This window comes from Coturnix japonica, chromosome 5, assembly GCF_001577835.2.
Source record: "Coturnix japonica isolate 7356 chromosome 5, Coturnix japonica 2.1, whole genome shotgun sequence".
Lineage (NCBI taxonomy): Eukaryota > Metazoa > Chordata > Aves > Galliformes > Phasianidae > Coturnix > Coturnix japonica.
Genome location: NC_029520.1, coordinates 43,649,013 through 43,676,519, shown reverse-complemented (window position 1 = coordinate 43,676,519; position 27,507 = coordinate 43,649,013). Strand labels below are relative to the sequence as shown.

The 27,507-nt window shown below is 42.1% G+C and overlaps 3 protein-coding genes across 6 annotated transcripts in view; 2 read left to right on the top strand and 1 right to left on the bottom strand.

Moving 5' to 3' along the window:
• Positions 1 to 4,596, top strand: part of CCDC85C (coiled-coil domain containing 85C) — a 93,939-nt gene extending 89,343 nt beyond the window's left edge. For 2 of the 3 annotated variants that reach the window (XM_015865550.2, XM_015865553.2), the window contains one exon: positions 1,115 to 4,596. In XM_015865550.2, the coding sequence (XP_015721036.1) occupies positions 1,115 to 1,204 (90 nt within the window). In that variant the 3' untranslated portion in view covers positions 1,205 to 4,596. The remainder of the gene's footprint in view (positions 1 to 1,114) is intronic. The other variant, XM_015865552.2, reaches the window with a different exon arrangement.
• A 146-nt stretch (positions 4,597 to 4,742) lies between these two features.
• On the bottom strand, positions 4,743 to 16,575 carry CCNK (cyclin K). 2 transcript variants are annotated; one of them, XM_015865549.1, is made up of 11 exons: positions 16,441 to 16,575; positions 14,895 to 15,153; positions 13,884 to 13,965; positions 13,273 to 13,404; positions 12,341 to 12,446; positions 12,140 to 12,197; positions 11,363 to 11,532; positions 10,591 to 10,874; positions 8,691 to 8,724; positions 8,133 to 8,207; positions 4,743 to 6,085 (listed from the first exon to the last, which is right to left on the bottom strand). In XM_015865549.1, exons 2-11 carry the CDS (start codon positions 15,089 to 15,091, stop codon positions 5,460 to 5,462), a joined length of 1,764 nt encoding a protein of 587 aa, XP_015721035.1. In that variant the 5' UTR covers positions 15,092 to 15,153; positions 16,441 to 16,575; the 3' UTR covers positions 4,743 to 5,459. The 2 variants fall into 2 exon arrangements, with proteins under 2 accessions (XP_015721035.1, XP_032300956.1); XM_032445065.1 differs by lacking the exon at positions 16,441 to 16,575 and adding an exon at positions 15,343 to 15,361.
• A 328-nt stretch (positions 16,576 to 16,903) lies between these two features.
• The window catches only part of SETD3 (SET domain containing 3, actin histidine methyltransferase), a 52,919-nt gene continuing 42,315 nt past the window's right edge, over positions 16,904 to 27,507 (top strand). Inside the window, exon 1 of the mRNA XM_015865625.2 lies at positions 16,904 to 17,037. The gene's annotated coding sequence lies outside the window, so the exon portion shown is untranslated. The remainder of the gene's footprint in view (positions 17,038 to 27,507) is intronic.

Genomic DNA, 27,507 nt, shown 5'->3' with positions numbered 1-27,507 from the left:
CATAGTGTACAGGGAGCATTCATCCCAAAAGCCTGCTCTCTGTGTCTGCTGCTGGGCCGCTACCTCTGGCTTCAAAGCACCTTGGCTGCGTTTTTGCTTTGAACAAAGAGGTTTGGATTTCTGCGGGAACGGGGCTCCAACTGCATGTCGTGTGCAGATGGGGATTTGCTGTTTGACAGTAGCAGCAGCTCCCACAGCAGGGAGGAGAATGCTCACGGAGCCTTCTCTTTTAGAAGTCCGTGCTGGAGGTCAGCCCAAGTGGCACCACTTTGTACCGCACAGCAGCAGAGAGAAGCCTAATCTTCCTTTTAAATTCGGAAATTGCTTGTAGTGGGGTCTTACAAAACTGCTGCGGTGACGAGATGGTGCTGCTGCTTTCAGTAGGGATGGCACCGCTGGCATATGTTGGTTTATGGATACAATGGGAGGCAGAAAGAACAAAGACAGCAATTCCCTGCCTGCAAACAGCAAGGAAAATCTTAAGGGGGGGGGGAGAAACAGATCACATCAATCCTAAACAGGGTGTGAACACCTCCCATTGTATCCAAGCGTGCCTTACAGAGCCTAATCACTGCTAGCATCCGTAGCAAGGGCTGAGACGCTTCACTTGGGCTGCTGGATCCCTGTAAGCAAAGCCAAGCACGGACTAAATGGGGTCTGATTTTTGGATGTGCAGCGTTGTGTTTTTTAGCAATAGGCTCCCTCACCTCAGCAGTAACTGGTGATAAAAGGTGTGTTTTTAGAGAATCCTTCATGTATAATTTTAACCGATGCCTTCTTTATCTTTTCTGCTCACGGTAAGATAATTTCAGTGAGCGTGACGGCGCTGACCTAACATTGAACTCCGCTTCTGAGCCGGGTGTATTTGCTCTGTGCTGTTACCCCGGGCGAAAAAAAAATGGTTCTAATTTCCAGTGTCTAATTAGAAAAATGCATCAATGGTTTTCCCGTGGAAAATGGTGCGCGGGGGCCGCCCGGTGGCCTTGCTGAGAGTTACAGCCCTACTATTGGGAATCGCTGATCATATTAGTAAGCGAACAATCTACAACAGCTCGCCGGCCTTTGGTTTTTCATTCGTGTTTTTCTCTCCCCACCCTGTATGTTTTCCTTACAGGTTGTCTGGCGAAAGCTGGGTGATGCTGCAAGTTCCAAACCCTCCATCAGGCAACATCTGTCAGGAAACCAGTTCAAGGGGCCGTTGTAGGAGCGCCGTCCTGTGGGCTGGAGGTGATTCTGTGAAGACCCAGGAGAGGCAGAGCTCGCTGTTTCTGGCTGCCTGTTCTGTGGGAGTTGGGGTTGAGTTTTTTCAGGGTTTCCTTTATTTTTTTGATGGTTTTTTTTTTGTTTGTTTGTTTTTTGTAAATGTCAATAGTGTAAATATGGCAGCTAAAGGCCTGATTTCCAGGCTGTGGTGCTCTGGAACTGATGTTCAATGGGTAACCATCCAATAATACCAGACTTGAGTCGTTTGTATTGTAGTTCAAACCCACTTTGTTGTATGGTCTGTTTTTAGAATTTAACTAACTTGAGAGTGTTTTGAAGACGAACAAGAAGAACCCTTAACCCATGGAGAACTCACAGTTCGTGTCACTCCTGCCCACCTGCTTGTCAATGATTCACAGCTATGTTAGCGGCTCCAGGAGGCGCCTGTTGGGACCTTCTGAGCAAAGAACAATTTGAATTCCCCAGCCTACGGGCTGCCGGGCTCCTGAGCTGCTATCAGCTTTCTGGAAGTGCTTGTCGTGAAGGATGAAATAGAACTGTTTTTCACCTGGCGCTGTGTAAAAACACTGAGTGGTGAGATGAAAGCACTTTGCCCCCCCCGTGTACATTGTGCGCTGGTACTCATCACACAAGCATACGGAAAAGCTTGAGACGCCCATACGAGCTGTTAATGAACTATTTTTTTCTGAACAAATGATGAGATTTCTGCAGCTGTAATGTGAATGGACTGACATCACTTAGCCACACACCAGTATTTCCTACAAGTATGGCAACACTTTTCCTGTAAGGCTTTTACTACTAAGTAATTCAGCGGAAACTGCCATCCTAACAGCATTCATGGCTTTCACAGCATCTTCAAGAGCAGCTCATCTTTCACCTATGGAAGATTTGGGTATTCTTTTTAATGTTCTTGCTGGACCCCTCACCTCTGGTGGTAGCCGTGAAAGATAACCCAACAACAACCTCGCAGTGCTGTTTAAAACTCAATCAATGCAGTCTGTTTGGTAAGACACCTTCCTGCCACTGAAGCTTTATTTTTGTTAATGAACCAAAACAAGTGGGTTTTTTTCTTCTTCAAATGGTTGTATATAGAACAACAGGACTTATATTTTGCTATTGTGGAGTGCCGCTTGTACAGCTGTAAGAGTTTGAACCTCACCCCTTCTCTTCCAAGCTATCACAGCAGCTGTCCTTGTATTTCTTTCAGTGTTCTTTCCCATATTTCCCAATAGTGCGAGGAAGCTGAACTTGGTTCTTAAACCCATTGGTGTAACATAACGTTAAAGACAGAGACGTGGAACGATCAAAGCCTTCTCTTCACAAGTTGCATCAATTTTAGTGAGTAGCTCAAAGATGTAATGACCTCAGACACCGTTACTTTTGTCTTATCCTCTTTAGGACTCAGTCACAGCTGCAGATGGATCAGTGAGACAGGCTCTTCCTCTTCAATTACTTTGCTCTACCGGCTGAGTCCTTGATTTGTTCTACTTTATGAATATGGAGCGCTGATACAATACCAGGAGGCTGCGAGATAGGAAACAGATAATTGCTCCCATGGTAATTAGTGTAACTAGCTGCCTGGGTAAAGGATTTGTGGTGCCAGAGCCTAGATCTGAAAGCAACAAAAACAGAGCCAGAATGCAACCAACGTTCATGCTAACCAGCAAGAACTGCCTCATTATTCAGTGCAGAAATAAAAATGGAACAAAAAAAAAAAAAAAAAAAAAAGAAGAACCTCCCCCAAAGCGCACACAGCCACCAGCCAGGAGTTATTAGGAGTTATTATTCACCACTGCTCAGTCACTACTGTTTCTTCACCCTGTAAAATGTAGATCTTTTTGTACCAGGTGATACGAATCAGACCATCCTTCTTCCTTAGCATGGAAGGCCTAACAGAGGGTTACTTTATCTTCTGTCTGCTTGAAAGCCCGTTTTAATTTTGGTGGCATCTAATCTCTGGATTAAGCAGAGAATTTAATCACATTGGGAACAAGGTTAATTTATGTCAGTGAATTTTAACTAAAACAATACAAACGTTGCCAGCACTTTGGGGGTGTTAATTGCATTGATGACGTGTTTGCTATTTGAGGACTTCATTAAGACTAGCAAGTCCTCTCAAGGAGACAGGAGCTCTGCTAATCAGATTACCAGCCCTGCCAGCTATGTGGCTCTCTCAAGTATCCCCTGTATCACTCTCTATTCAACGACTTTAAGCAAAGCCTGTTTTGTTCCACCTGCAGAGCTCACCTCCAAGGGAAATAGTGCTGTGATCAAGGCCCAGTAGTGCTGCAAAGACTATAGAGCCACTTCCCAGGGGAGCCAGCAGTCCAGCTGAGCAGCCTTTGCTACTCTTAGGGTGACAGTTGTTTTTCTAATGATTCTGTTTGGCAGCATAGATTTTCAGTGTAAGATGTGCATTCATTTTGCAGAACACGAGTGCTGTACAGCAGGGCGTTGTCTGAGGATATTTAGGCATGCTGCTCTTAACTCCGTTTGAGTCATAAAGTGTCTTCCTGGATTAAAAGAACGCTTGATGACTTTACAGGATGGGTTGGATGCTAAGCTGAAATATCTGCATATTTAAATGCACCGACCCATGTGCTGAGTTTTTGGTTTCTGTACATCACATTGGAGGGGAGCATCCCTTGAAATCATGGCCATTGAATTGCTGTTTGTTGGGCAGCAGACCAAATGTAATTTCCTCAAGCTTGAAGCCCTACGTTCTGCAGTCCTCTAGCAAAGGAAGCACCCAGCGATCTCAAATGAACTTTGCTTGCTTAAGGGAAGTGAAATGACATCCTTGACCTTTGTTGGAGCGACTGAAGTGAACGGCATTTCCGTGGAAGGTTCAGGAATGCTGCGGTGTAAGTGGCTGCAGTCGGCTCTTTGCGCCTGGCTGAGACCACTGAGCACAACCTTGTTTGAGAACGGCACATTTTTATCCAAATATTACCTATTGAAATGAACCAGTGTTCAAGTGACCTTTTATCTTTTTAGAGACTGCGGGGGAAGGAGTTACTACTGATCTTTTTCAAACGGAGTGCATGACTGTAAAGTGAGAAAATTGTATATTTTTCATAACGTGGGGAAAGTCTATTTGTGCTGCTTTAGAAATCAGTTTCAAGCTTGATTTCTGTTAAACCCGTGATCTTCCAGCCCTGCTATATTTTCTGTATATGAATTACGAAGCCCCGGAGAAGTAAGCACCCGCCGTTGTGTACATAGCAGAGTTCTTTAGACCTTAGCACGCGTTTTTACCTATTATTGAACCACTCTGGCTTTTTTGGGGACGGAAAGTATTAGTACAGATTCTTTTGATAATGTGTGTAAAACATTCATTTGAAATATTTTAGTAAAAATGAAGTAAGAGATTGATTGTGATAGCGTATACTTCTAGTCGAATACGTTCAAATACATCCCTTTTCAATAAGCTGATGAATAAGACTTGGGAGGCGGCTGCTGGGATACCCTGCAGCAAGAGCCAAAATACGAGTGCCACGACACACCTGGAAACCCACTGAATTCAGAACCAATTTTATTTGGGTAGATGATGTGAATGGAGTTAGTCCCATTTATAACCAGGATGTACATCACAGTAGGTTGTTACATTCAGACTTTCACACTTAGAAAATATATATATTATGTACAGGACTTTGCAAATAGGTGTAAACATAACAATACTTTAAGATACCGGTACATTCCAAAACAAAAATATCAGCAAGGCAAAACACCTCAAAACGATTCCAGTCAGTCAGCATTCAGAATCTCTCTTTAAATAAAGTAGCTTTTATGCTCAACATTGTGTTGTTTTTAATTATTACTAAAAATGAAGTTTCTTATGATAGATGAAATTTCATGGTATCTGGCTATTCTGATACTTAAAAATAGGCACTGATTTCTAGAAGGAAATTTACTTCTTACTGATATAATTGAGCCAATATGGCTGGTTAACATTTTTGCTAGTACAAAGTAATCCAGTGCTGGAATAACTCAAGACAATTTAAACTTAAGACAAACGTATAAAGTTAGAATAGATACTGCAGAGCTCATTAAAATCTAGAAGCCTATGTAACTCACCATAAACAAGACTGCAAACAGATCAGCTAAATTTTCATTTCACCGTCTCATTTCTTCATCTAAATTATACAAATTACCCTCCTCGTCTTTACAAAGTAGGTTTTGCTAGCTACTCCTGCCTATTCAACACAAAGGGATACCGTGCAAATCACCTCATGCTATCTCATCCACGTAGCACGTCCGAGTCCTGCTACAGGCGGCATCCCAGGTGGTGGGATGGGAGGTGGTACGGGTGGCTGTCCACCAGGGGGAACGGTGGGAGGGGGATAACTGGCTGGGGGCATTCCCAACCCTGGAGGTGGTGGATGAGGTGGCACTGCGTGAGTGGGAGGCAGCCTAGGAGGTGGGAAATTAGGATTGTATGTAGGTGGAGGAGGGTATCCAGGAGTAGGAGGTGGGATATTGGGGGGAGGGAACGATGCAGGAGGTGGAGGGGGAACCGGTGGTGGGGGATTGGGAGGATAGACATGAGGATGGTATGGTAGGTGAGTCGGGGGTCCATAGGCTGGTGGCAGAGCTCCGTACGTTGGTCCTTCTGTTTTCATCATGGACTGAAGGCTTTGATAACCTTCCCCTGACATGTACGAATTTGTTGTAGACATCCCGGTAATGTAACTGGTGGGGGGTGGGGGTGGGGGGCGATGCGGCAGCGGTGGAGGTTGATGTACCGGGGCAGGATGAGCAGGGGGAGGAATCTGGACCTTTGGCATATCGACCGAGTCCACAGTAGTAGATTGCTCTGCTTCTCCCATGGAAACCGCGGTTGTCAAAGGAGGCTTGCGCTCTGGAAGAGAAAACGTCATTTACGGTTGCAACAGCTTCTTAGTACATCTGTATTCCAGTTATTTTATCAAAAGAGTAGTCAACAATTTCCTAAGCCTCTGTATGCCCAATGGTACACAGTCAGACCTTGTTCTGTCATTAGAAAATAACTAAACTGCTGAACAAAGATCCAGGGTCAGTTTTTCCCCCTCTCAAATGCATCTTCCTTCCCTCCTACTACTTTAATTTAAATATTATTCTACAGTCAGCCGACTGGAAGGAGAAAATCACAACTAGTAGACTTCTAAAAAGTCCTCAGAGCCAGGATAGCAGAGATCTTTTGATAAGAGCCTCCACCTTCTTTAGTCTGTGCATCCCCCTTCTGCCCTTTTATACTCCAGGAGGTGCCCTGGGATTACTTTGCACTTCACTTGCCTCCCATCTCGTGAAGCACTACATAATACAGGCCAAAGTCTCAAGTATTTTAATGGGAAAAAAAAAAAAGTAAAAAACTGCTTTAGATTACTTAGAACATGAAATCTGATCAGCTTTGTATGCTGATGAATTTCAGGGAGCTCAATATATGACAGTCTAAGGAAGTTCACAAAAAGGTCAGATTTTCACAGAATTATATTTGGCCATTTCCACTAAGAATGTGCTTTAAATAGCCTTCAAATAAGGATATGTTTCCCTTCTAATACAGACTTTGTAAAGTAAGGAATTCTACAGTAAGATAGCTAATCTAAAGGCAACATCTCTGTACAGTCACACAGTCTGTATTAAAATGCCCAGGCAAAAAGTTTTGGGGCTTCTGATGTTCAACTTCTTTGTATATATAAGCACCTAAAACATTGCTCAGATAAGAAAAGTTAGTTAGAAGCAGGCAATCACTTCCAGTGACATCCACCAACCAAACTGACAAAGCTAAACACTATTTGAGATTAAGCCTTCCAGTCCTTTTTTTCATTTGGTCAGTAAATACTCTTTGCTTTCAACAGCTGTTTCCTCAGAGGACAGGTAGAAGACGGCCTCCAAAAGCCTGTTGTAATGTATCAGTGCTTATACAATGCTGTGCTCACATCAACTAATCTTAAGAGGAAAAGCTTAGGTAGGAAAGGGGACAAGTTGATTACCTGCATAAAAAGGATCTACCTCATCTCCACGGCCATCATTTTACCAGTAAAACTGCCCACTAGGGCAGCTGTGCCATTAGGTGATGTGAGGTGGTGATGCTGGCTGTGGTGCACACCATTTCCAGGACTTGTAACTCCCACATTATAACAGGCAATCATTTCTCCTTTTGCTGAATGCCATTATCACTCCGGATTTAAGATGTGCTTTCAATATTTAACAACGGAAGGAATGACAAATGTGATCTCTGGAAGAATCCCTTTGTTCTTAAGTAATTCTCAACAAATGGGGGAAAAATTGTTCCTACTGTCATGCAGAGCATAGTTTTTCTCTCTTGTTAGAAGAGGCCATCTTAGAGTTACATTACAGACCATGCTCTGTATGTCATATTTAAGGGTCAGTGGAAGGGTAGCTAATGTGTGAAGGCACTAGAAGCAAGCAAGTACACTTTAGTCATGAAGGTAAGACACGTGTGCAGTGCTAAAGCTCTGTTAGACAGAACCCAGTTTTGGGACACAGCAAAGCATCCCCTTTACTATTTTGAAGTAAAATGTCTGTATTAAAGATGTAGCATGCAGGACTTCCATAGGACAGCTGGAAGCTGAACTGACAGTAAGGCATCTGCCATCCTTTTCCAGATCATAAGTCCTAGGCTTGCTATAGTCGGTCATATTTTGCATGCTGGAGAGTTGGCTTCATTCTTCTACCTTTAAACATCAAAGCTTTGGCCCACAAAGTATGGTCTTATTTCCACCATAACTTTTTTCCTTCTATCTGGAAAAGCCCATACTACTAAAATGAAATTCCCTCTTGTGCTTATCTACCTAATGCATTTAATTGCCAAGCTGCTTCATCAAGGCAACAAATTCCTCCCCCCCAACCACATGAACGAAAGATAAACTGCAAGAGTAAATGTGTTTGGGAACATCAAAGCTTACCTGGAGGTGGATGTGGAGGAGGTATTGGTGGATGTGAAGATTCGATTTTAGGAATTTTTGATGGCGGTGGTGGTTCTGAAACACATTAAGTTCCTGATTAGCTGTGGCTCTGCAATGCTTTCCAAAGTCCACGTACAGTGCCATTCTAACAGTTACCACCTGGCACACTACTCTATGCTAACATGTTAGATACTTTTTACCGTTAGCCATGCCAGCAGCCAATTAAAACGGCACTAATTACCAACAGGAGTCTTATTAGTGCAGATATTCAGTGACATGGCATCTTCAGGTATTTCAGGGTTGCACAGCTTGCTGAAGCACTGCTCCAAATGATGAAGAGTTGTATGTTGAGAGTAGCAAAGTTTAGTGAGAGGTCTATTGCATAAACTGCAGTGAGGGACTACAGGGGCTCGGTTATGTTCCATTTTTACAAGTTTTGCAGTTAGGAACATTTAAAATATATTGTCAGTATGCATTTATAGATACAGCATTGGTATTAAGAGAGTTCAGGATTGCACTGCTTACATAAAATGAAAGGAACCAAATATTAACATTTACCTGTTGTCTTTGTTTCTTCTTTTGGAGAGACGGCCTGTATTAAAAATAAAGAAGAAAGGGGAAAAAAAGGTGGATACAAGCACTGCAAAACACAAAGCATTTTAAAATCCTAAAAAGCAAGCACAACTGGAAACAACTTCTTTGTTTGTTTGTAGAAAGCCATTTCAGATTCAGATAAAGTTAGAAGGGTACATGGTTTTTGAATGACAGACGGAATATTAGGTCTCGTGGTTCTGCCCTCACCAACTGTTGCTCAGTTCCCATCACTTCAATTTCTGCAGCATTTTACTCCAATTAGAACAGTGAATTCCTCTTCATTCTGCCAAGGATTCTCATGACTTCTGCTGTCTAAAGGTACCTGAGGACTGCTTAAGACTACTTCAATCTTGTATCACTTTGACAGTCAATTCAACTTATCTCCAGCCACCTTCTGGCTGCTTCCCTGCTTTTTAAGGACAAGCTTAGTCTTATGTCACTCAGTCTTATGTCACAACCACCACAAGGACAGAACAAGCAACTGGACCAGAGTTAACATGAGTGTTATTGGCATGCTAATTGTTATTTACTATATTCATAAAAAGCTTAATCCACATAATAATGCAACTACTCATTTAGTGCCGTTTCTACATGCATTAAAAGCGTTCCCACTAATAATGTTTGGTTTAATCAAACTGAGCTTACTGTCTATCTCTAATGGCTCATGAGTGTTTTTTTAGCAAAATCAACTGAACACTCAAGTGCTCTTCAACACTAGAGATGCAGAGGATGTGCATATGCTTGAGGCAGCTACTATGGGCTTGTAAGTCACAGGCCACTGCCTCAGCTGCTTGAAAATATCTTGGCTCGGTAAAAAGTAATAATGGAGTTCCAGGAGCTCATGTAAATGGAAAATCTAGCCTCCGGGAATGAAGTCTATTTATATTCCATACAATGTGAAGGAGATGTCATGCAAAGCCTTATTTACAGAAGGAGGTAAACATTTTCAAACAGGTTTATGGCTCATTTAACTGAGGAAAGAGCAACAGGCACTGCTCATGCTGAAGGCACTGTTTTTGTCCCCATCACAAAGTTCCTTAATGCATAGGATGGGATGCAGTCAGTAGTGCTTTAAATGAAGACCTCCAGAACAAGCATTTCTAAGAGCTTCCAATTGAGATGGAAACACCTGGAGAAATCCCAGTTGTTGTCTGTGATTTCTAATGTGTCCAAATCCTACATGTTCTTGTTGAATAAAAGTAAGAAAAGACTTCCCTGCCCTATAGATCCAACAATCCAAGTTTGTGCTGACAGAAGAAAAAGCATGAAAACCAATACACACTGCCTATAAAGAGCTCTCTCAGTTTCCAAGCTCTTGAACAGATTTAATCAGCCTTCTATCCTGAATAACTCTAAAGTTAGTACTCAGTGCAAGAACTACACAATGCACAGCACAGCTTTTCGTCCTCTAGTAGCAGGCTATACCTTGTAAGCTATAACTTGTTAAAGACCTTGTAAAAGCATGCGGAATAATTACAGTATTATTCTATTACTCATGAAGTTTCTTATTTTCAACGAGATAGTAATAGAAAACAGAGACCTTTCCTTAACTAAGCTTCTTCAACAGCAACACGACAAATTTAGATGGCGCAGAACCATGAACCTCAGTAGCTGATGCTGACTTAAATGTCTGTCCACTTGGTTTTGCCTCAAGTGAAATGAGAATATCGATATGGCAAAACTGTCAAGGCTGTTCTACACTAACATACTTACCATACAACTAACAGAAGTCTACCATAAAAAATTAATTACCAGGATGAGTCTTAAAGCAAACAAATCTGCTGCACAACACAGCCTTTAAGTAAAAGTGTCATCAGATGAGCTTAAAAATAAAATGCAATTTGAAGATCAAAGTTAAACTTACTGCTGGTCTTTTAATCTGTCTGGGAGGACTTGGCTGAGGCGAAGGCTTTTTAGGTTGCGGTGCTTGTGTTTGCTGCTGCTGCTGCTGCTGTTGTGATGACTGCTGTGACTCTTTTTGCTGCTGAGTCTGCGATTGCTCTGAACCCTGGGACTGCTGTGATTGTTGTACTGTAGGTGTCTGAGGTGTAGATTGAAGAGATGGTGGCTGCTGCAGCTGATGAGGAGTATGATGAGGCATTTGCTGTTTTCCCTGTGAGTACAGATCCAGTATCTGGTGACAGATGTCTTTAAAAAGGAAGAGATAGGACTCAATTACGATCAACTCATAATGTACAAATGTACACTTAACTCACCATAATTAACTAAGCTTTTTACTGAAAATAAACTTCAGTGACTGCAAAGCTAGTGTAATTTGCTAGAAAGCAGGCTGCATTAGTTCCAGTGCTCACAGAACTGTGTATCTAAAAATGGGGAGAAAAGGAATAATAACTAAAAGCAAACAAACAAACACTCCCAGCAAAACAACACATCATAGATGAGCAGCTAATTAGCTGTGTTATAAACTAAACAATTTAAATAATTAGTAAAGCAAACACTGATCAGAAGACTAACCGTGATAACCAGTCTAAAATGGTCATTTAAAAAGTTCAATTACAAATCTGCTTAGGACATAGCACTGAAGGCCCATAAAGAAAGCAATCTGCATTTCCTTATGATTTAGATCATATAGTTGAAAAAAACACTTGTCTCTTTCTGGCAAATTTTTCTCATACCTTCCAGAACATCAACAGGAACATCTTGGACAAACTGCTCCCACCATCGTCTGTACATTGGTTTTGAAGTCCACTCCTGTATTTCAAACTTACACAGACGGCCTGCTAAGTACATAACTGCAACAGCAATGATCTCAGGCTCCCACTGCAGTGACAGAGTAGTACAGAGGCTGGGATACAAAAAAGCAAACAGAAATTTAATTTACAACAGCTATTACTAACAGCATTGACTCTTCACTGCACTTAAACATCTCAGACAAATTGAATGGAGAAACCTACAAACAGCCACTTAAGTGAAATGAGTTTACAAAACTAAGCTGTTCCTTCACTATGCTTTTTTATCACAGCAATTTCAGACATACATAATACCCTTAAACGCCATCTAGTCCAACTCCCCTGCAACGAACAGAATAAGCTACATGTCTCAGGTGGGCAAGAAGCCAGACTCTGTCTTGACATCTATAATTTGTGTTGGTCTTTTCAATAAACACCTTGTTTTGTTTGTTCATTTCTGACAGCAATATTAAGTCATTCCCATAAAATATCAAGGTTTTAATGGACTACTTCTGCAGTCATCCCAGATGCTCCACTCAGTGGAAATAACATGGTAAAGATAAAAAGTAAAAAAATATCTAGATCAAAAAATAATTCAGCTGCCCTCATTATGAACAGAAAGCACACAATAAGCAAAGAAATGTCAGAGAAATACCTCAACACAGAATAGAGTAAGCAACAGCAACCATTTAATTTCCAACGTGTCTCCTGGTACCATCTCACCTGTCATTGACAAACGTCCATGCCATTTGAACCAGCTTCTGAATCTTATTCTTGTCTCCTGAAAAGCAATCAGAAGAGGTAAAAGAAACTAAGTTATCAGAAATGCAAACAAACTGGAGAAGAACACACCTGCACTATTAATGTAAATAAAACGTCAAAAATTAAGAACGGGCAGCACTCTCTCATCCTGCAGCATTTTACCTTTGAGTTGTTTAGCATATTTGAGAAGGAACTGGTATGGATGTTCCACTTGCAGATCAAACTTTATTGTTTGTAGTAAGATTCTTTCAAGGACCATCACTTCTTCCTACAACACACAATAAGGCAACCATAATATTATTCCTTTTTTTACTCACAGATGTTTTATGCTGGTATAAAGTATAACTACAGAGCATCTCCATGCAAACATGTTTGTCCGCTTTTCCTTGTTTAGGGTTTGATTAGGAGAATAGAAACCTTTCCAACTTAAGCGCTGTTTTAAACCCGGATACTTTTTCTTCATAGTTATTTGGGGCAGAAGGGCAGAAGTTGTGCTTTAAATTCCTTTTCCTACATACAATAAAAAACTGAAGTAGATATGGCATAAAACTGTTCAGTATACAAAAGAAAAGGTAAGTTTTCACCATCTCTCTCTAGTTTTACATCTTTCTTGCATATACAGTAAACCATTTGCAATAATTCTGAGAAACGCTTAGTTTTGCTAAGCTAAGTATTATAAACAGGAACCTTAAAACATTTGAGATAATGCTCTGATTTGACCTGAGACTTTCAACTGCTTCTTTTCTAATGGCACTCTTAAGTCTGCCCAGCGTGATTTATGTCCTGATGGCATTTATAGCTGTGACCACAAACTGACTCCAGATTGATTTTAAATTGCAAAATAATACCAGAGCTCACATGAAATCAAATCTAAGCTTTTAATATAAACAGTTACTGGAGTAGCCTTTACTTGTATTCGCAAAAACTCTATTAGCAAGAATTATTTTCATAATTACCTACTACGTTACCCAAAAGAGCCATAAATGCACATTGAATGTGAAATTTGCAACAACTGAAACCAACCAGTGTTTTAAGGCTTGTTGTGTTGCTGGGTACAATAGGATGAAAATGAGTTCAATGTGAGTATTTTTTACCTTTGGATCATCTCCAAATTGTCCAAACTGTACATCATTTAGCAAGCTACGGGCTGTTTTAATTATATCTTTACATTTCTTAGGTGTTTCTTCTACTTTCCCTGCCAGGAAGAGACAGCAGGCTCCTGTCACCTAAAAAACAAAAGTGCTTTCAAAGAGTTGTCTGCATATCCAACACAGTACAACATTATTAAAGCACGGTCAGTTTCCATTAACAGATCTGTGGAATTTTCCCAGAAAAGATTTAATAAGCACATTAACTTTTAATATTACTGTGCTGCTAATTCAAGCTTTTCATTCTTAAAGAAAAACACAGAATTTGGAGGACTGACCATTTGATAGAACATTATTTCTTGGTTAGAGACCCTAAGTAGAACTTGCCTTCTTTCAGAAAAGCATCAGCAAGATGTTACCAACACAAACACATTTCCAACCATAAAAAAATGTGTGAATAAACAGGAGCTGTGTTGATAAGAGATAAAAAGTTAATATTTAATCATTTTATTCAGCAAGAGCTGTGCAAGGAGTAATGCCCTCGACTTGTAGTCATTTCAGAAAGCCTATCCTTCATGTAATCACAGTATTAGGTAATCAATATTGTAAATACTTACATATCTTGGGAACTGTTTGAAGGAATGAAACATATAAAACCGATGGAAATAAATTATTCCTGTTGCTAAAGTATCATAGTGTCTGTGGTGCAGGATAAGGAACTTCAAGAAAGTCACAGAACAAATGTAAAATCAAACACACCCAATGAAAAAGATACACTCTGATATATCAAATATCTCAAGGAACTGTCCACTCAGCGACTGGCTGAAAAACACTGCAATTAAAAGAGAAACAGAAGCCACACCCCCTTAGGATTGTGCAAATTCTATCCAGATGCAGCCGACACCTAAAGCATTTACTGGGAGTAAGAAAAGCCCATATCACATCTATGCGTGGTCATCTGCGTGATAAGCACCATCATCAAGAAGGTCAAAAGCAGAATTAGGCACAAACAGGAGTAAAAGTGTCGCTTTGTATCACACCTCATGAAACTGTTACTGCAGGAAATAGTTACTAAATATTCATACCTACAAACACAGCTGCAACATGAACGGGCTCCCTACTATTCTTTGCCAGAATAAATGCAAAATTATATCTTCAAGATCTATTAAACAAAGAACTCACGGGATTAAAAGAAGTAACAGGGATATAGCAAGCAAAAAGTTTGAGTGGTATCCATGAGTTGAGACAATGGGGAGAAATTACCAACATACATAAAGTTGTAGATTCCACCCTATAAGAAAAACAAAGTGGGGGGTGGTGGATCACAGGTTGGAATCTCCAAAGTTAAACAATATAGAAAAATAAACATAAAATTCAAAGTTTGAGAAATCATATAAGAGGCCATATCTGGTAACCGCCAGAATATCCATAATTGACAAAACTAAACTCTCTTGCTTCTCAGAAAACACCTTGATTACCCAACAAATGGCTAAAACTATCAAGTAACACTCAGAAAGATTTTTGATTCATGATAAAGAAACATTAGAACAACTAGCTACACATATTCTGCAATATTTAACTCTTAAAACCCCCGTTCATCAACACTTTATCAGGAGTTTAAAGGATACAGCCCTAAACGTGTTCCCACATCAAATATGAACCTGGCTCCCTCCCTGCGGTACCGTGCCTCGGTGGCTGGATCAAGCCCTTCAAGCTGTGAAGGTGTATGTGCCAAATCTTTCTTATCCCAGTACCAGCATGGCTTTGTATGGTCCAGATTTGCCAAGTTTACAGAAGGGCTGGAGTTTTCTTTATTCTCCTTCATTTATTAGAACTGATCTTGCTTGATATGGCTTCAAAAAAGTTTCCAGTTAGGAGCTTTGGAACCTTTAAGAAAAGCAAAAAGAACTTATGTTAAAATGAAGGGGAATCTTTTTTCCATGCTCACAGACAAGTAATATTTAACCACGTTTTCATCTTCCTGACATAATGCAAATACAATTCAAAGACTAGATTTATATATGATTACTTTTGCAATTCTTTGATAGAGAAACTTCAACGTTTTATCAAAAGCACCTGCTACTTTTCTGTAGAACAACTTTAATCCATTTTGTCCATAAAATAAGACTGAACAATTTAGTGATAGCAGCAGCAAGATTTGAACAGCTGAAAGAGGGAGATGAAATCAAATCACTCTTCATAAACCAGGACACATATGTTAGGTCAGCCTGAAAGGAATTTAAACACAGAATCACAGAATGACCCGGGTTGGAAGGGACCTCAAGGATCATGTAGTTCCAACCCCCCTGCCTGGCAGGGCCACCAAACATACACCTTTACTAGATCAGGTTGCCCAGGGCCCCGTCCAACCTGGTCTTGAACACCTCCAAGGACGGGGCATCCACAACCTCCCTGGGCAGCCTGTTCCAGGGTCTAACCACTCTCCTAGAGAAGAACTTCCCCCTAACATCCAACCTAAATCTTCCCTCTTTTAATTTAAAACCATTTCCCCGTGTCCTGCTATTGTCAGCACTTTACTGGGTCTCTTGGAAACACTACCAGAATGGCAACACTTGGATAAAACCTTTGTTAAATCATCTGCACTTGAGTTACTTAAGAAAAAAACAGTAGAGTAGAGATGCATGTTAAAAAGATCATGAAGATCAAGGCAACTGAGATAGGTCTGTCTGGTCAGGTGCCACCTACAATCACTGCACTCAAGGGCCTCCCCATCTCGCCGTGCTGACACAGCCCTGTGCCCGCTGTCACACACAGGCCAACAGCCGCTTACAGCTCTGTCCGGCTCCCCCCCTCATTTACGGCTCTGCAGCCGTTTCGGTTCCTCCCCACGGCGACTTTTAAGGAGCTTTTTAAAGAGCCGGGCCCGCTTCTGTCACAGCCACTTCCGCGTGCGGAGCCCCGCAGCCCCGACACCGCCTCTCCCCGCCCCCCCCCCGGCACACAGCGCCCCGGGGCCGCCCCCTCCGGACCCCGCCAGCCCCGAGGAGCCCTGGGGTCCCCGATCACGGCTCCCTCGCACTCCCCTCAGGGAGCGGCCTTCGCACCCGGCTCCGTGCCACCTCCCCCGCTCACACAGACACCCGGTGCCCCCGCTCCCCGCCTCAGGAGCGGGCCCCCACCCGTAGAAGGCCGCCCAGCTCCCCGCGCACTCACAGGCCTCGCGTGGGACAGCGGAGCGTTGTGGAGCGCCGGGCCTCTAACGACAGCGCGGCCCCCGCGCTCTGCGCGCCGCCATCTTGGGAAGCAGGTCGGTCCGCTCGCTGCGGCGTCACGTCAACGTCACCGGGACTCAGCGCGCCAGCCCCGAGCGGCGGCCAATGAGAAGCGGCGGAACCTTCCCGCAACCAATCCCGTCTGTTTCAGTGGCTGCTAAGCGCGAGGAGCAGTCTCCCCTCGCCTTAGAATGGACCAATCAAAGGGCTTAGAGGACAAGATTGCAAACCTCGCAAGCCAATGAGATGCCGAAGGAGTGAGCTCTCTCCCAGCCAATGCGGGAGCCGCCATGCCCTTTTTTAGTGCCTACAGGCGAGGCAGCGGATTGGCTGCCGAGCGTCCCGCTGGGGGCGGGGCTTGCCTTGTGGCCGTGCTTTGACCAATAGCAGCACGGGGGCGGGGCCGTGCGCTGGCCGTGCGGGGTTGGGCCTCACTCGCCCTCCGCCTCCCACCCGCGGGCAGCGGCGTCCGGCGGAGGGACGGGCTGGGTCCGGCGCCGCTCCCAGCAGCCGAGGCCGCGGCCGCTCCGTGCGGGAGGTAAGTGCAGGCGGTGCCGGGACCCCTCGGGCTTCGGCCTCCCGCACGGCGGGCTCGTTCCCGGAGCCCTTCCCTCCGCGGCCCTCCCCGCCGCCTCCCTTCCTGCGCTCCTCCGGCCCAGGCCTCGCCGCCCCCTCGCTTTCCTCCCTCCGCCGCGTTTCTCCCTCCGTTGTGATGAGGCTGTGCTGAGCCCGGTGCAACCTCTCTTTCCAGCCTGGCCCTCGGAGGCCGGAGCGGGACGCCCGGCTTGGAGCTGCTTTCCCCGTGATGTCATCCCTTCCCTTTCCATCACGCTGCCCGCTCCTTCCTTTCGCTCCCTCTGACCCTCCCGTTCACCAGCACTAAATCCGGGGCGGGGGGCCGTAGCGTTGGGTCAAACGTCAAATAACTTCTGAGTCCCCTTTAAGCTGTTTGCCTGCAAGCAAGTCGCTCTTTGGGCAGCTCGGTGCTGCTGAAACCCAACTTTGCACAGCTGTTCCTCATCCTCTTCCCGCCCATGCACTCATCGGGTTGCTTAAGTGAAGCTTGTGGTCTGCAGTTGTCTTTAGTTCTGAACAGCTTCCTCAATTTGCAATTGATTTGCTGCCCAAACACAGCACAGAGTTGTCAGAACAATCCCAGCTTTCGTTTTGGAAGCTGTTCTATGCAGCATAGAGTTTGGGCTGAGAAGCCTGGTACCTGCTCTTCTATGAACTTGATTTTGCTCATGAGTTGAAGCTGTGTGCAACTTCTGTCTCCCTTCTGAGAATGTGTAATATATATATATATGTAATATATAACCTGTCTCTTCAAATGATGCCTCATAAAATCACAAGGTTGAAAAGGACCTACAAGATCATCTAGTCCAACCGTCCTCCCTTTACCATACCTACAGAAAACCTCTAAACCATATCTTCTAGCTCTCTATCCAGATGCTTCTTGGATGCCTCTGTTCTATGGGTGTTAACAACGTTACTTTGACATCTCAACTCTTCTCCTTTCAGTTGTAAGCTTGTTTAAAAACCAAATAAAAAGTGTACTGAAACTCCTGTAGGTGAGTAAATGGCCGTACTGTTCTGAATGCCCCACATCTGGTTCATGGTATAAAATGTACAGTGTAATGTGCATTTTAATATACATACTCAAGGTAATGGTGTGATGGTGGGAAGGCAGGGATGCTTCCAGATAACTTTACTCTGTTAAGTAACCTACTATGGTAAAAGCTTAAGCTTGTACTTTGGTGGAGCTTTGAGTTATGTTGAGCTTGCTGGGCTGAAGTACAGTTGAAAATACCGCTGTGGCACTAAAACTCTGTATATAGAGTTTTATACTTAACCAGAGTGCTGCTGATTATGGGGTTTAACTGACATATTGGGTAGTCCTTGGTATAAATGAGTGTTGTAGTTTTTGCTTAAAGGAAGAGGTAATGTGAGTGTTCAAGGCCAGGTTGGATGGGACCTTGGGCAACCTGATCTAGTAATTGTGGAAGGTTGGTGGCCCTGCCAGGCAGGGGGGTTTGGAACTTCATGATCCCTGAAGTCCCTTGCAATCCAGGTCATTCTTCAATTCTGTAGCTTCCCTGTCACCATATGAGTGTTCAGTAGACCACTGCTATGGATGGTGTCCCGATGCCTGTGGTACGAGTATCAAGTAGTTCTGGAGGCCTGGGCTGTTTAGTCTGTGTTAGCTGGGTAATTTGCTTCATTCCCAAAGGCTGTATTATGGTGACTTGAGATTAATAATTGAAATAGAAATAAAAACAGCATGATATTTTATCACTAATTCTGCTCAGAAGGAGTTTGCAGAAAATCTGTTAGTCCTCAGGAAGAGCAAAACTCAAAGCAACAAAATAACAAAAGTAAAGTGGTAAAGTTTAACAGTCCATTTACTTATTTTCTGCCCTTATTTTTTTACTTTTCTGGTTAAATAGTTGTTGAGGAGTTAGTTCAAAGGAGTGGCAGTGGTTCTATTAATCATTAAGAAAGAGCCTGACTTGTTTCCTGCATGGCAGCTACTAAGTTGTCTCCCCTGGAAGATCAGCGAGGTGTTTATAGTAAGCAGCATTCCTTCTGCCTAAGTAAGTTCTGCAGAAGGCGGGTGAGGGTGGATGTACAGTACTACAGCTCTCAGTATAGTAGTTCAGAATTAGCAAGCTGTTAAGTGATAGTGATTAGAAAATACATACGTGGATTTGGGATGTTGCCTTGGATTTAACCACTATTCTTTAGCCTTTAGCGTTTTGATTTACTTTCAAATTAAACTTTTGGTAAGAAGTTATTGATTTGAGGCAGTCTTGAATGTAATATCTAATTAGTGGCTGAAGTGAAACAGAAGTCAAACTGACAGGGCTGTGGCATTATGTAGATCTAGGAGCATCTTTAGTATATCAGGTCAGACTATTGCCCTGGGTATTCTCTTGGATTCTGGTTAAAAAACTGAATGTGTTTGAGATTTGTTTCCAAATGATTATCTGGACTTGATGTCAGTGTTCTTTGTAAGCAGATCAAATAAGGATTTTGCACATTGTAGGGATTTCTTTACAGTTTGTCTGCAGAGTGGCTGCTTCCCAGTATCACAGTAATAGTTACATACAATCAACCCCATCTTAGCTCCAGGTTAAGGAGAGAATAATGAAACTTGTTCTTTGCAGACTGGATGTGCGTAGCAGTGGTTCAACATTCTTTCTTGATGCTGTAGACTTGTGTGGTGAACCTGTGATGGTACATTTTTTTCCATATCAGAGGAGGGTTTGAGTTGAATTCTATTTACCTTTTGCCAGCAACTTAGAGAGGCAACTTAGAGAATGTGCCTTGTTTCAGGAGCTTCACAGTGCTTTAACTGAGAATACTGAGTGTAAATTCTAAAAGTAAATTACTTTGTGATGTTATCTTGAGTGTGCTCCAATGGTGTTGTATAGCTTTATTATGGTCTGTTTGGAGCCCTACTTTGAAGAGGTTTGTATTTTAGTAATTAAAAGACAAGTTCAGTGCCCGAGAGTGTTTTTAACATTGCTTTACATTCTCGTACTCGCCCTTCGTCTGCTGTAACCTTCTCTGTTCCCTTTTTCTGTTTTTAGCTGCTTGCCCTACATTGGCTTTTCCACCAAATGACAATTCTGGTTGTTCAGTCTATCCCTGTCTTCTCTCCTTCCCATACTGTTCAGCAATTCTACTCATGCCTCTTGTGTTCCTTACTTTTTGAAGTAGGGAAGAATTGGCTCTGAAGGCTCACATTCACTTCTAGGATCTATTACCAGGCCAGAGGTTCAGGGAGAATTCTGCCTGTCTTTCTAGCCCAGCGCTGATGCATGCTGAGGTGGGAAAGGTTTGGTTGAGGTAGGTTTTGTCTCCCATGTGTACATGTGAACAGATGTTTGCAAGCTCTGAAGCTGTCTACATCTGGGTAATACAACATAAGGAGAAAGTATGTTTCTGGGACTATAGTTGCTGATGTCCTATTAAAAATCAAAATGGAGTAAAACTTCTATTTTGAGATTTCCTGTCCTTTTCAGAAGGACTTTTGGGCCTGTTGTTATACTGTTAAATGTTAAGAGCAAATAAATCCTTGGTGTAAACACTGATCGGTGACTAAGCACTGATGTGTTATCAGCATTATTCCTGTCCTAACTCCAAGACACAGCACTGTTGCAGCCTCTAGGAAGAAAACTAACTATCCCAGCCAAAACCAGGTCAAAGAGGATGAGAGATCAGTACTTATATACAGTCTTAATTTTTTTTATTCTGTGTCCCTGATTTCTGGAAGAGGTGACTCAGCCCTTCTGGAAGTGATTGAACAGCAGTGCTTGAACCGCTGGAGTTTTCCTACAGCCTGTTATTGTAGGCTGAAATTGTTGTAGCTGAGCGGGGACTGTAAATTGTATCTGTTGCAATGAGGTGCTTAGCAGTCACTTCTGCAAAGAGCATCAGTAACCTGCACAGGAAGTGAATGCATCTCTGGATCTCTTTTGCTAGTAGTTGGGATCTAAACTTTTGCATGTGGCTTAATTCTTAGTTTGTATTCATTTATATTTATGTTAGGATGTAGTTGAATTGTTTAATTCAATAAAACTACATCCCTGGTAAATGCTGACTATATTTCTTAGCAAGTAATAGAAGTAGAGAGATTTTCCTTTGTCTTAGTGCTTTATAGCCCTTCTACAAGTTTTCATGTATTTTAGTGTAAAAAAAAAAAAAAAAAAAAGCAGGTAAAGGGTGTAGTATGAAGTTTTTTTCCTTGGAACCTGCACTGACAGACCAGTATCTGTGATATGCTGGGTCTTACTTTGATGCTTTTACAATGATAACTTGGTCCCCTTAAGCTATGAGCTCCCCTGGGAGAAAGGGTCATTGATAACCAAGCATGACGTGCAGGCTGTTTCCTCCCCAGCCAGGCCATCTAGGGAGTTGGATTGGTTTTACAGCCCATCTGAGACACTCTTATTTTTACTTAACGGTAAGGTTTATCTTGTATATGTATGCTGTCCCATTGTTAAGTCAGCAGAGAAGGTAGTAAATAGTTTGTCCCAGTACTGACTCCAGGGCATGCCACTCATTACAACCCTTTTAACCCAGCATTTCAGCCAGTTTGCAGCCTGCCTCACTGACTGATCTAGTTGGTACTTCAGCAGCCTGTCTGTGGTGGTAGCAGTTTCAAAGGCCTTAATAGATATAAATATTATCTATTGGTCAAGCATGGCTTCCTCTTCGTAAATCCACAGTGAGTAACCCTAGTCACCTTGCCCTTCATGTGTTTAGAAGTGACTTCATGTTCCTTAACAGGTTAAACCCTAGATGGGTTCTGGCTTTCCTAACCTCATTCCTGCATGCAGTATCTCACATCTGAGTCCTACTTCAACCTCTTCTTTTTTGTTGTTTGAGTTTTGTCAGAAATACCCTGTTCAATATCTGGGATAGAGTTAATTTTCTTCCTAGTAGCTTCTATAGGGCTATTTTGGATTTAGAATAACATTGATGACTGTTCTAGTTGTTGCAGAGCAGAGCTTGCACTAAACAAAGAACATTTCAGCTTCTCACACTGACTTGCCAGTGGGGAGCAGGGAGTGTCCAGAACTAGGACAGATGTCCCAAATTGGCCAAAGGAATGTCCCATACCATGTTAGCACCGTGCTGAGCAATGAGGTAGGTTAAATGGCAACAGTCATTCATCTTTCTTCTCAACTTTGCTTAACATTTTGCATGCAGCAACAGACCATCTCTGAGCTTGGAGGAGGTGATTGTTGAGAGAAGTCTCACCTGTCTGCAGGTCTTAAAAATGAAGGAATAACAGAGTATTGCTGTCCTTCAGTTCTCAGTGTCTTTCTCCCTTGGCAGTGGACTTCTAAAAGTACTGTCTGAAAGTAAAGAGTCTTGCCTAGGTATATGGAGAGCTTGTTACATTTTTCTGTTTGTGTGGACATCATTTCAATGTTCACAGCAAAATGGTTGTTCTGCTGCTCTGAAAATTGTCACACCTCATTCTGGTTTTTTTAATTGCTCTTCCAGAATAACATGGGAGTACAATGATTTGTCACCAATTCTTCTGTTGACTTTTAGTGGTGTGAAAGAGGTTTACAGATCTGGGCTTCTTAGTTCTTTAAAACTAGTGATAAAATATATTATCTTAAACTATATTTATGTAAGATATATATTACATGTATTATATATGATATATCTTAAAATATTCATATCTTCTAGTCTTTGCTGGTCCCTTGCACATTTAATAATTAATTAGAGTTCTACCAGTTCAACCCTCAATACAAAAGCAATTCTTGAATGCATCTGCACAGCTTGTTTCTTGTGGAACGTGTTATTAGGAAATAGTTGCTATTGTGTGTTTAAAATCCTGTGGCCTGTTTGTCTTACTCAGCTTTTAGTCTTACGCATAAAATGGGCATTTCAAAACCGGCTCACAACCTTCTGGGTGAACTCTGCATAGCCTTGTAGAACTGTAATCTGGGTGGGCCATGAGTGAGCTTCCACATGGCATGGTTAGAGCTGTTCAGGAACCTGATGAAACTAATATATTGCAACAGTCTTTGATGTTCCATTGCTATCATCTCTAAACCAGTAGCATTTTTATGGTTCCTGCTACTCACTATGAAGAATGAAATACCGCCTGGGTTTTGATACTGCTGACATTAATACTTGTGTTTATGATCTTGTGGCTGGATAGTCTTGTCTTTGGAAGTTACCTTCTGCAAATAGTGTGTCTCAGCAGGAAGCTCAGCTATGTATGGATGGATTCATTCTTCGAGGACCTATGTTTGCTGGAGCATTATTTTTAGAGCTGTGGAAAGTAGCATGGGTTGTCTGGCGAGACACAGAGAATAGCTGTCTGCCGTGGATGACCAGCAACAGCATCTAATCTTCCACTTCGCTATGCACAGTTGCATTGGCAGCATATTAATATATTAACTCCTTAAAATAGAGAAGTGTCCAATGTCCATTCCCTCTGGAGCATGCTGCATCTGATTCTGTCAGTCAGGAGCAAATGAAGCTGGTGTTGGCAGCCCGATTGGAGAGGCTTTGTGTGCTGCTACAGTGAAGAAGCTGTTCCACGTAAAGCTTGAAGCTGCAGAAAATGACTGTTGTGTTCTCACATGGCAGTCAGCTGCAGATTGGTATCTCTTCTCTGCGCCTCTTTTATAGTCAGCATTCAGTTATTTCTGACTTCATTCCTAGATGATTCTTGGGAATAAAAGTGAGGTCTGCAAGCATTCATTAAGCAGCAGTTTTTTTCCTCTATCTCACTGCTTTATGTAAAAATAAAAAATGCAAGCCCTGCTTTTAACATGAAGGTAGGTAATGTTGCAGTTCTTTCATTATTGTAGGATGCCTGAGTCACACAACCTGTTTCTCTGGCTTATTAAACCTTTAGATCAACTACAATGGGGTAGTTTCTTCTATTCAGGCATTTGGAAGACTAAAGTGAAGCAACAGCTTAATGTGATAAATGCTTGCTTTACTTTGTTTTGTGTCTCTGGAAGTGGATCAGAGGTAGGAATACAAAGATCTGTTTGTCTTTCTGATGATACAAGCAACCAAAAAGGTGCGCTGCTAACTCTTTGAAACTGCAGCCCTAGTCTTAGTGTATACCTGCTTTAAAGATGGGAAGTTAATGTAGTGATGCAGCTTGAATGTGTTCCACCAGGCCCTTACTCCTGTGCTTGAGGGAAGCAAAAGTCTTGGCAACTTTGAGGAACGTTTCGTGTTCTGTAAAGATACAACTTTATTTTCCAACAAGTTCAGAAATGTTAGATCAGATGAATGACAAAGAACTTGAACGTGTTTTTGCTCATTACTCCTCCCAGAATGCATTTTCTTTGCTGTACAGAGATGGACCGGTGAGGTGTCAGGAGCGGCTCCTGTATGGCTGCAGTCAGTGCTCTTATCAGCACTGCCACTTGTGTTCTTAAAGGAAGAATTCTTTGGTTGCTTCCAGTGTGGATGTCATCTCTCTGTATCCGGTGACTTGTCAGACTAGTGGAAAACAGTTCTGTTTGTGGAAGTAGCAAACTCTTTAGTACAAGAGCTGGGGAGCAGGATATTAATACAGACATTAATACCAGTCTTGTCAGGAGCCATGCTTCTGCTTTTATCCCCTTCTTATACCCTGACTGTGCAGAGAGTCCCAGTAAAATAGGAGCATGGATACTTGGATGTTATTTTTTCTTCCTAACTGTGTTCTGGGAGTGCAGGGAGCAATGCTTTTACTGTTGGCACCCATGTGCTAAAATAAACATTTAAAATCTTTGCCTTGGTTTGTTTTGTCACCTGCAAACATGCAAATAAACACCAAAACAAACAGAACTGCTGGGTAGTGTGCCTACTATACTTGTTCTGGAGTGTAATTGAAGTTTCATAACAGTTTATAGTGCTTTGTGATCTGTGTGCATCTCTATCCAGCAATGTATACTTTATCAAATATCTGGAAGGTCAGCGCTGAAGCCAAATACACTTATATTTCTGCATCTTTCTTATACCTCAATAAATGCATGTGTTAGAAGCTTCCATTTCAAAGCCCTGCACTGTCACTTCGAGTTAACTTGGAGCCTCTGAGGGTTTAGGTTGCCAACTATGAATGCCAAGAGATGAAAAGAGGCTAAGAGGAACCTACTCTTTCACTTCCAAGGTCTAGAATTACTGCCAGTATTTCAGCTAAAATGTCGAGACTCTTCTTGTAAGTTGCTTATGATTTCCCCACTAAATGGGGTGTAGTCTTAAGGTGAGTGAGTTTGGAAGACCTTCCAGCTGTATTAAATCCTGCATTGCATTACGTAATTAAAGCTTTCATAGCAAAAGCTTTTCAAAACATATACATATTCGTATGAATATGTATTCAGACAAGTATGTACCGTGGTTCATGGCTAAAGCATGATGTCCTCTGCATTGTTATGCTTTGAGTATATAGTTCTGTATCCATTGCGGGGCAGGGAGGGGAGGGAGGAAAAGGGGAGGGGGGGGACATTCTTGGTCGTCTGATAGCAATCCCAAGTGCTACCAGTGAGGGTGTGGTGCCAAAAAGCATTTTCAAGCTCACATATGTTAGTGTGGGGAGAAGCTAGAAGAAACTGTTTTTCTGTTATTTGGAGAAAAGCAGCAGTTACTTTAAAGCTGCCCAAATTGTCTTCTTAATTCCCTTGTTAGCAGATTCATGTGCACTGAGTAGTGTCAGCTGGGTGCTCAAATAAAGGTCCTCAAGAGTTTTGTGGCTCAAACCATGGCGCTGAAACAGCCCATTTATGTTATTAGAAGAGATGAAGGTATAATTAAACTAATTTTGAGGACAGCAGGACAGCAGTTGCATATGCTGCCGTGTAACATGGAGCAGGTCCTAAGGCCTGTGCAAACTTCTTTGGTGCTGTGGATATTTCCCCTCCTCTCTACTTTCTGGTAGGGATATTTTGCAAGGGTTTTTAACAGCATGTAAGTGTTGCAAGGAATGTGTGTGAGTAGGAAGCCCTTCAGAACGCAAGGCCAGTGGTGTCTTTGTATGGTTACATTCTGTATCACCTCGCTGTTTGGCTGAGGTACTTAATGCTTGGATTAGTTACATTAGCAAAGCCCAGACACTGGGAGGAGCATCTATGGCATCTGCTGCCTGTGCTGAGATTAGAGATGTGGGCTGTCCTGTAATGATTGTAATTATCTGAAAGGAGCAGCCAGCATGCAATGGTAAATGATGCTGGAGTTGTAACATGTGTAGAAAGCAGAGGGTAGACAAAGGTGTTAAAACAAAAAATAAACAGAACTGATAGACCTAATTTTTTTCCACTGTGTAGAAATAATCAAGGGCCCTATTGCTGCTGAATTGCTTGAGGGCTCTCTACTTAGGTGGAATTATTGTTGCAATTAAATATTAGTCCTTGACATTAAGCATTTTTTGCTTTAAATCTCTTCCTTGGAGACAGTCCAGTTAATTTGAATGTATGTTGTTCCCTAGTTTTGTGCTATTTATGTCATTGACTATAATGCAATTAGAGGACTATAATAATAATAATAATGATAATCTATGCAGCGATATCCCAGAACTTCTTACTGTTCAGGCAAAGTTTATTCCACTCTGTCTGCTCTGTGAAGCAGCGTAATATAGTGATAGATTTATCAACAAATATCTGATTTGTTTATTTTTTGTATATCCTAAAGAATTTGCCTTCAATATCAAAATACATATTTTATTCTTTTCAGAGGGAAGAGGTGGAGGGAAGAATGAAGTTTTTAGATGGAGTTCTGTTTTAAAGATGTATCCTCTCTTTTGATCATTGAAATGATTCAGATCATTGACTAAGAAGCAGTTGTGGTAGTGGCTGACCCACATGAAATCTGTATGTGGGGATTCAAGAAGCAATTCCTATTGCAGTGCATGCTTAGATACCATTCAGGAAGTCTCTGTCTGAACTCACACTGCCGGGATATTTGACTGTTGTTGGCATGCTGCATTGGGAAGCAGGACAGGTCATGTTAAGCCATTGCAGGAGCTGTTTTGATTTTTTGATACCAGTTTATGGGATTTTTGTGGCTTTATGCAACTCCTGGAAATCTGTTTAGCAACAAACAGAGGCAGCACATAATTACTAGCTCCTGTTTTAGCATACAACCATTTGGGATTCAACTTTTTATAGTATGTTATTTTCTGGTATACCTGTACAGTTGAAATGCTTGTACCTAAGAAAACCTGTATACCCCTATGACAGTTCTGTGTAGCTATGGCAATAGAAATTGGGACCAATGATAGCATATTTTTATTAATGGTTTTAGTGTATTTTGGGGAATTCTCTCATGTGAGCATCGGGAGGGTTGTTGTTGGCGGCAAATGCACTCAATTGCTTGTGGACTAAACCTTAATAAAATTTCTTTTATCTTGAGGGGTTGTTTTTGGGTCGTGTAACCATAGCAAACAGCTCATTGAGCTTAAAGCACGTAAGAAGTATTCTCACAAATAATCAAAATGTATTTTACATCAGGGTTTATTGAAACACGTGTCAGCCACGTG

Excerpts from the sequence above, each read along its gene's own strand:
- CCNK (XM_015865549.1), bottom strand. The coding sequence starts at position 15,091 with ATGAAGGAGAATAAAGAAAACTCCAGCCCTTCTGTAAACTTGGCAAAT. Across the intron at positions 13,966-14,894 it reads GTGGGAACACGTTTAGGGCT|ACACTATGATACTTTAGCAA; the intron begins GTATCCTTTAAA and ends CCTGCACCACAG. Across the intron at positions 8,208-8,690 it reads AGAAGAAACAAAGACAACAG|AACCACCACCGCCATCAAAA; the intron begins GTAAATGTTAAT and ends AATGTGTTTCAG.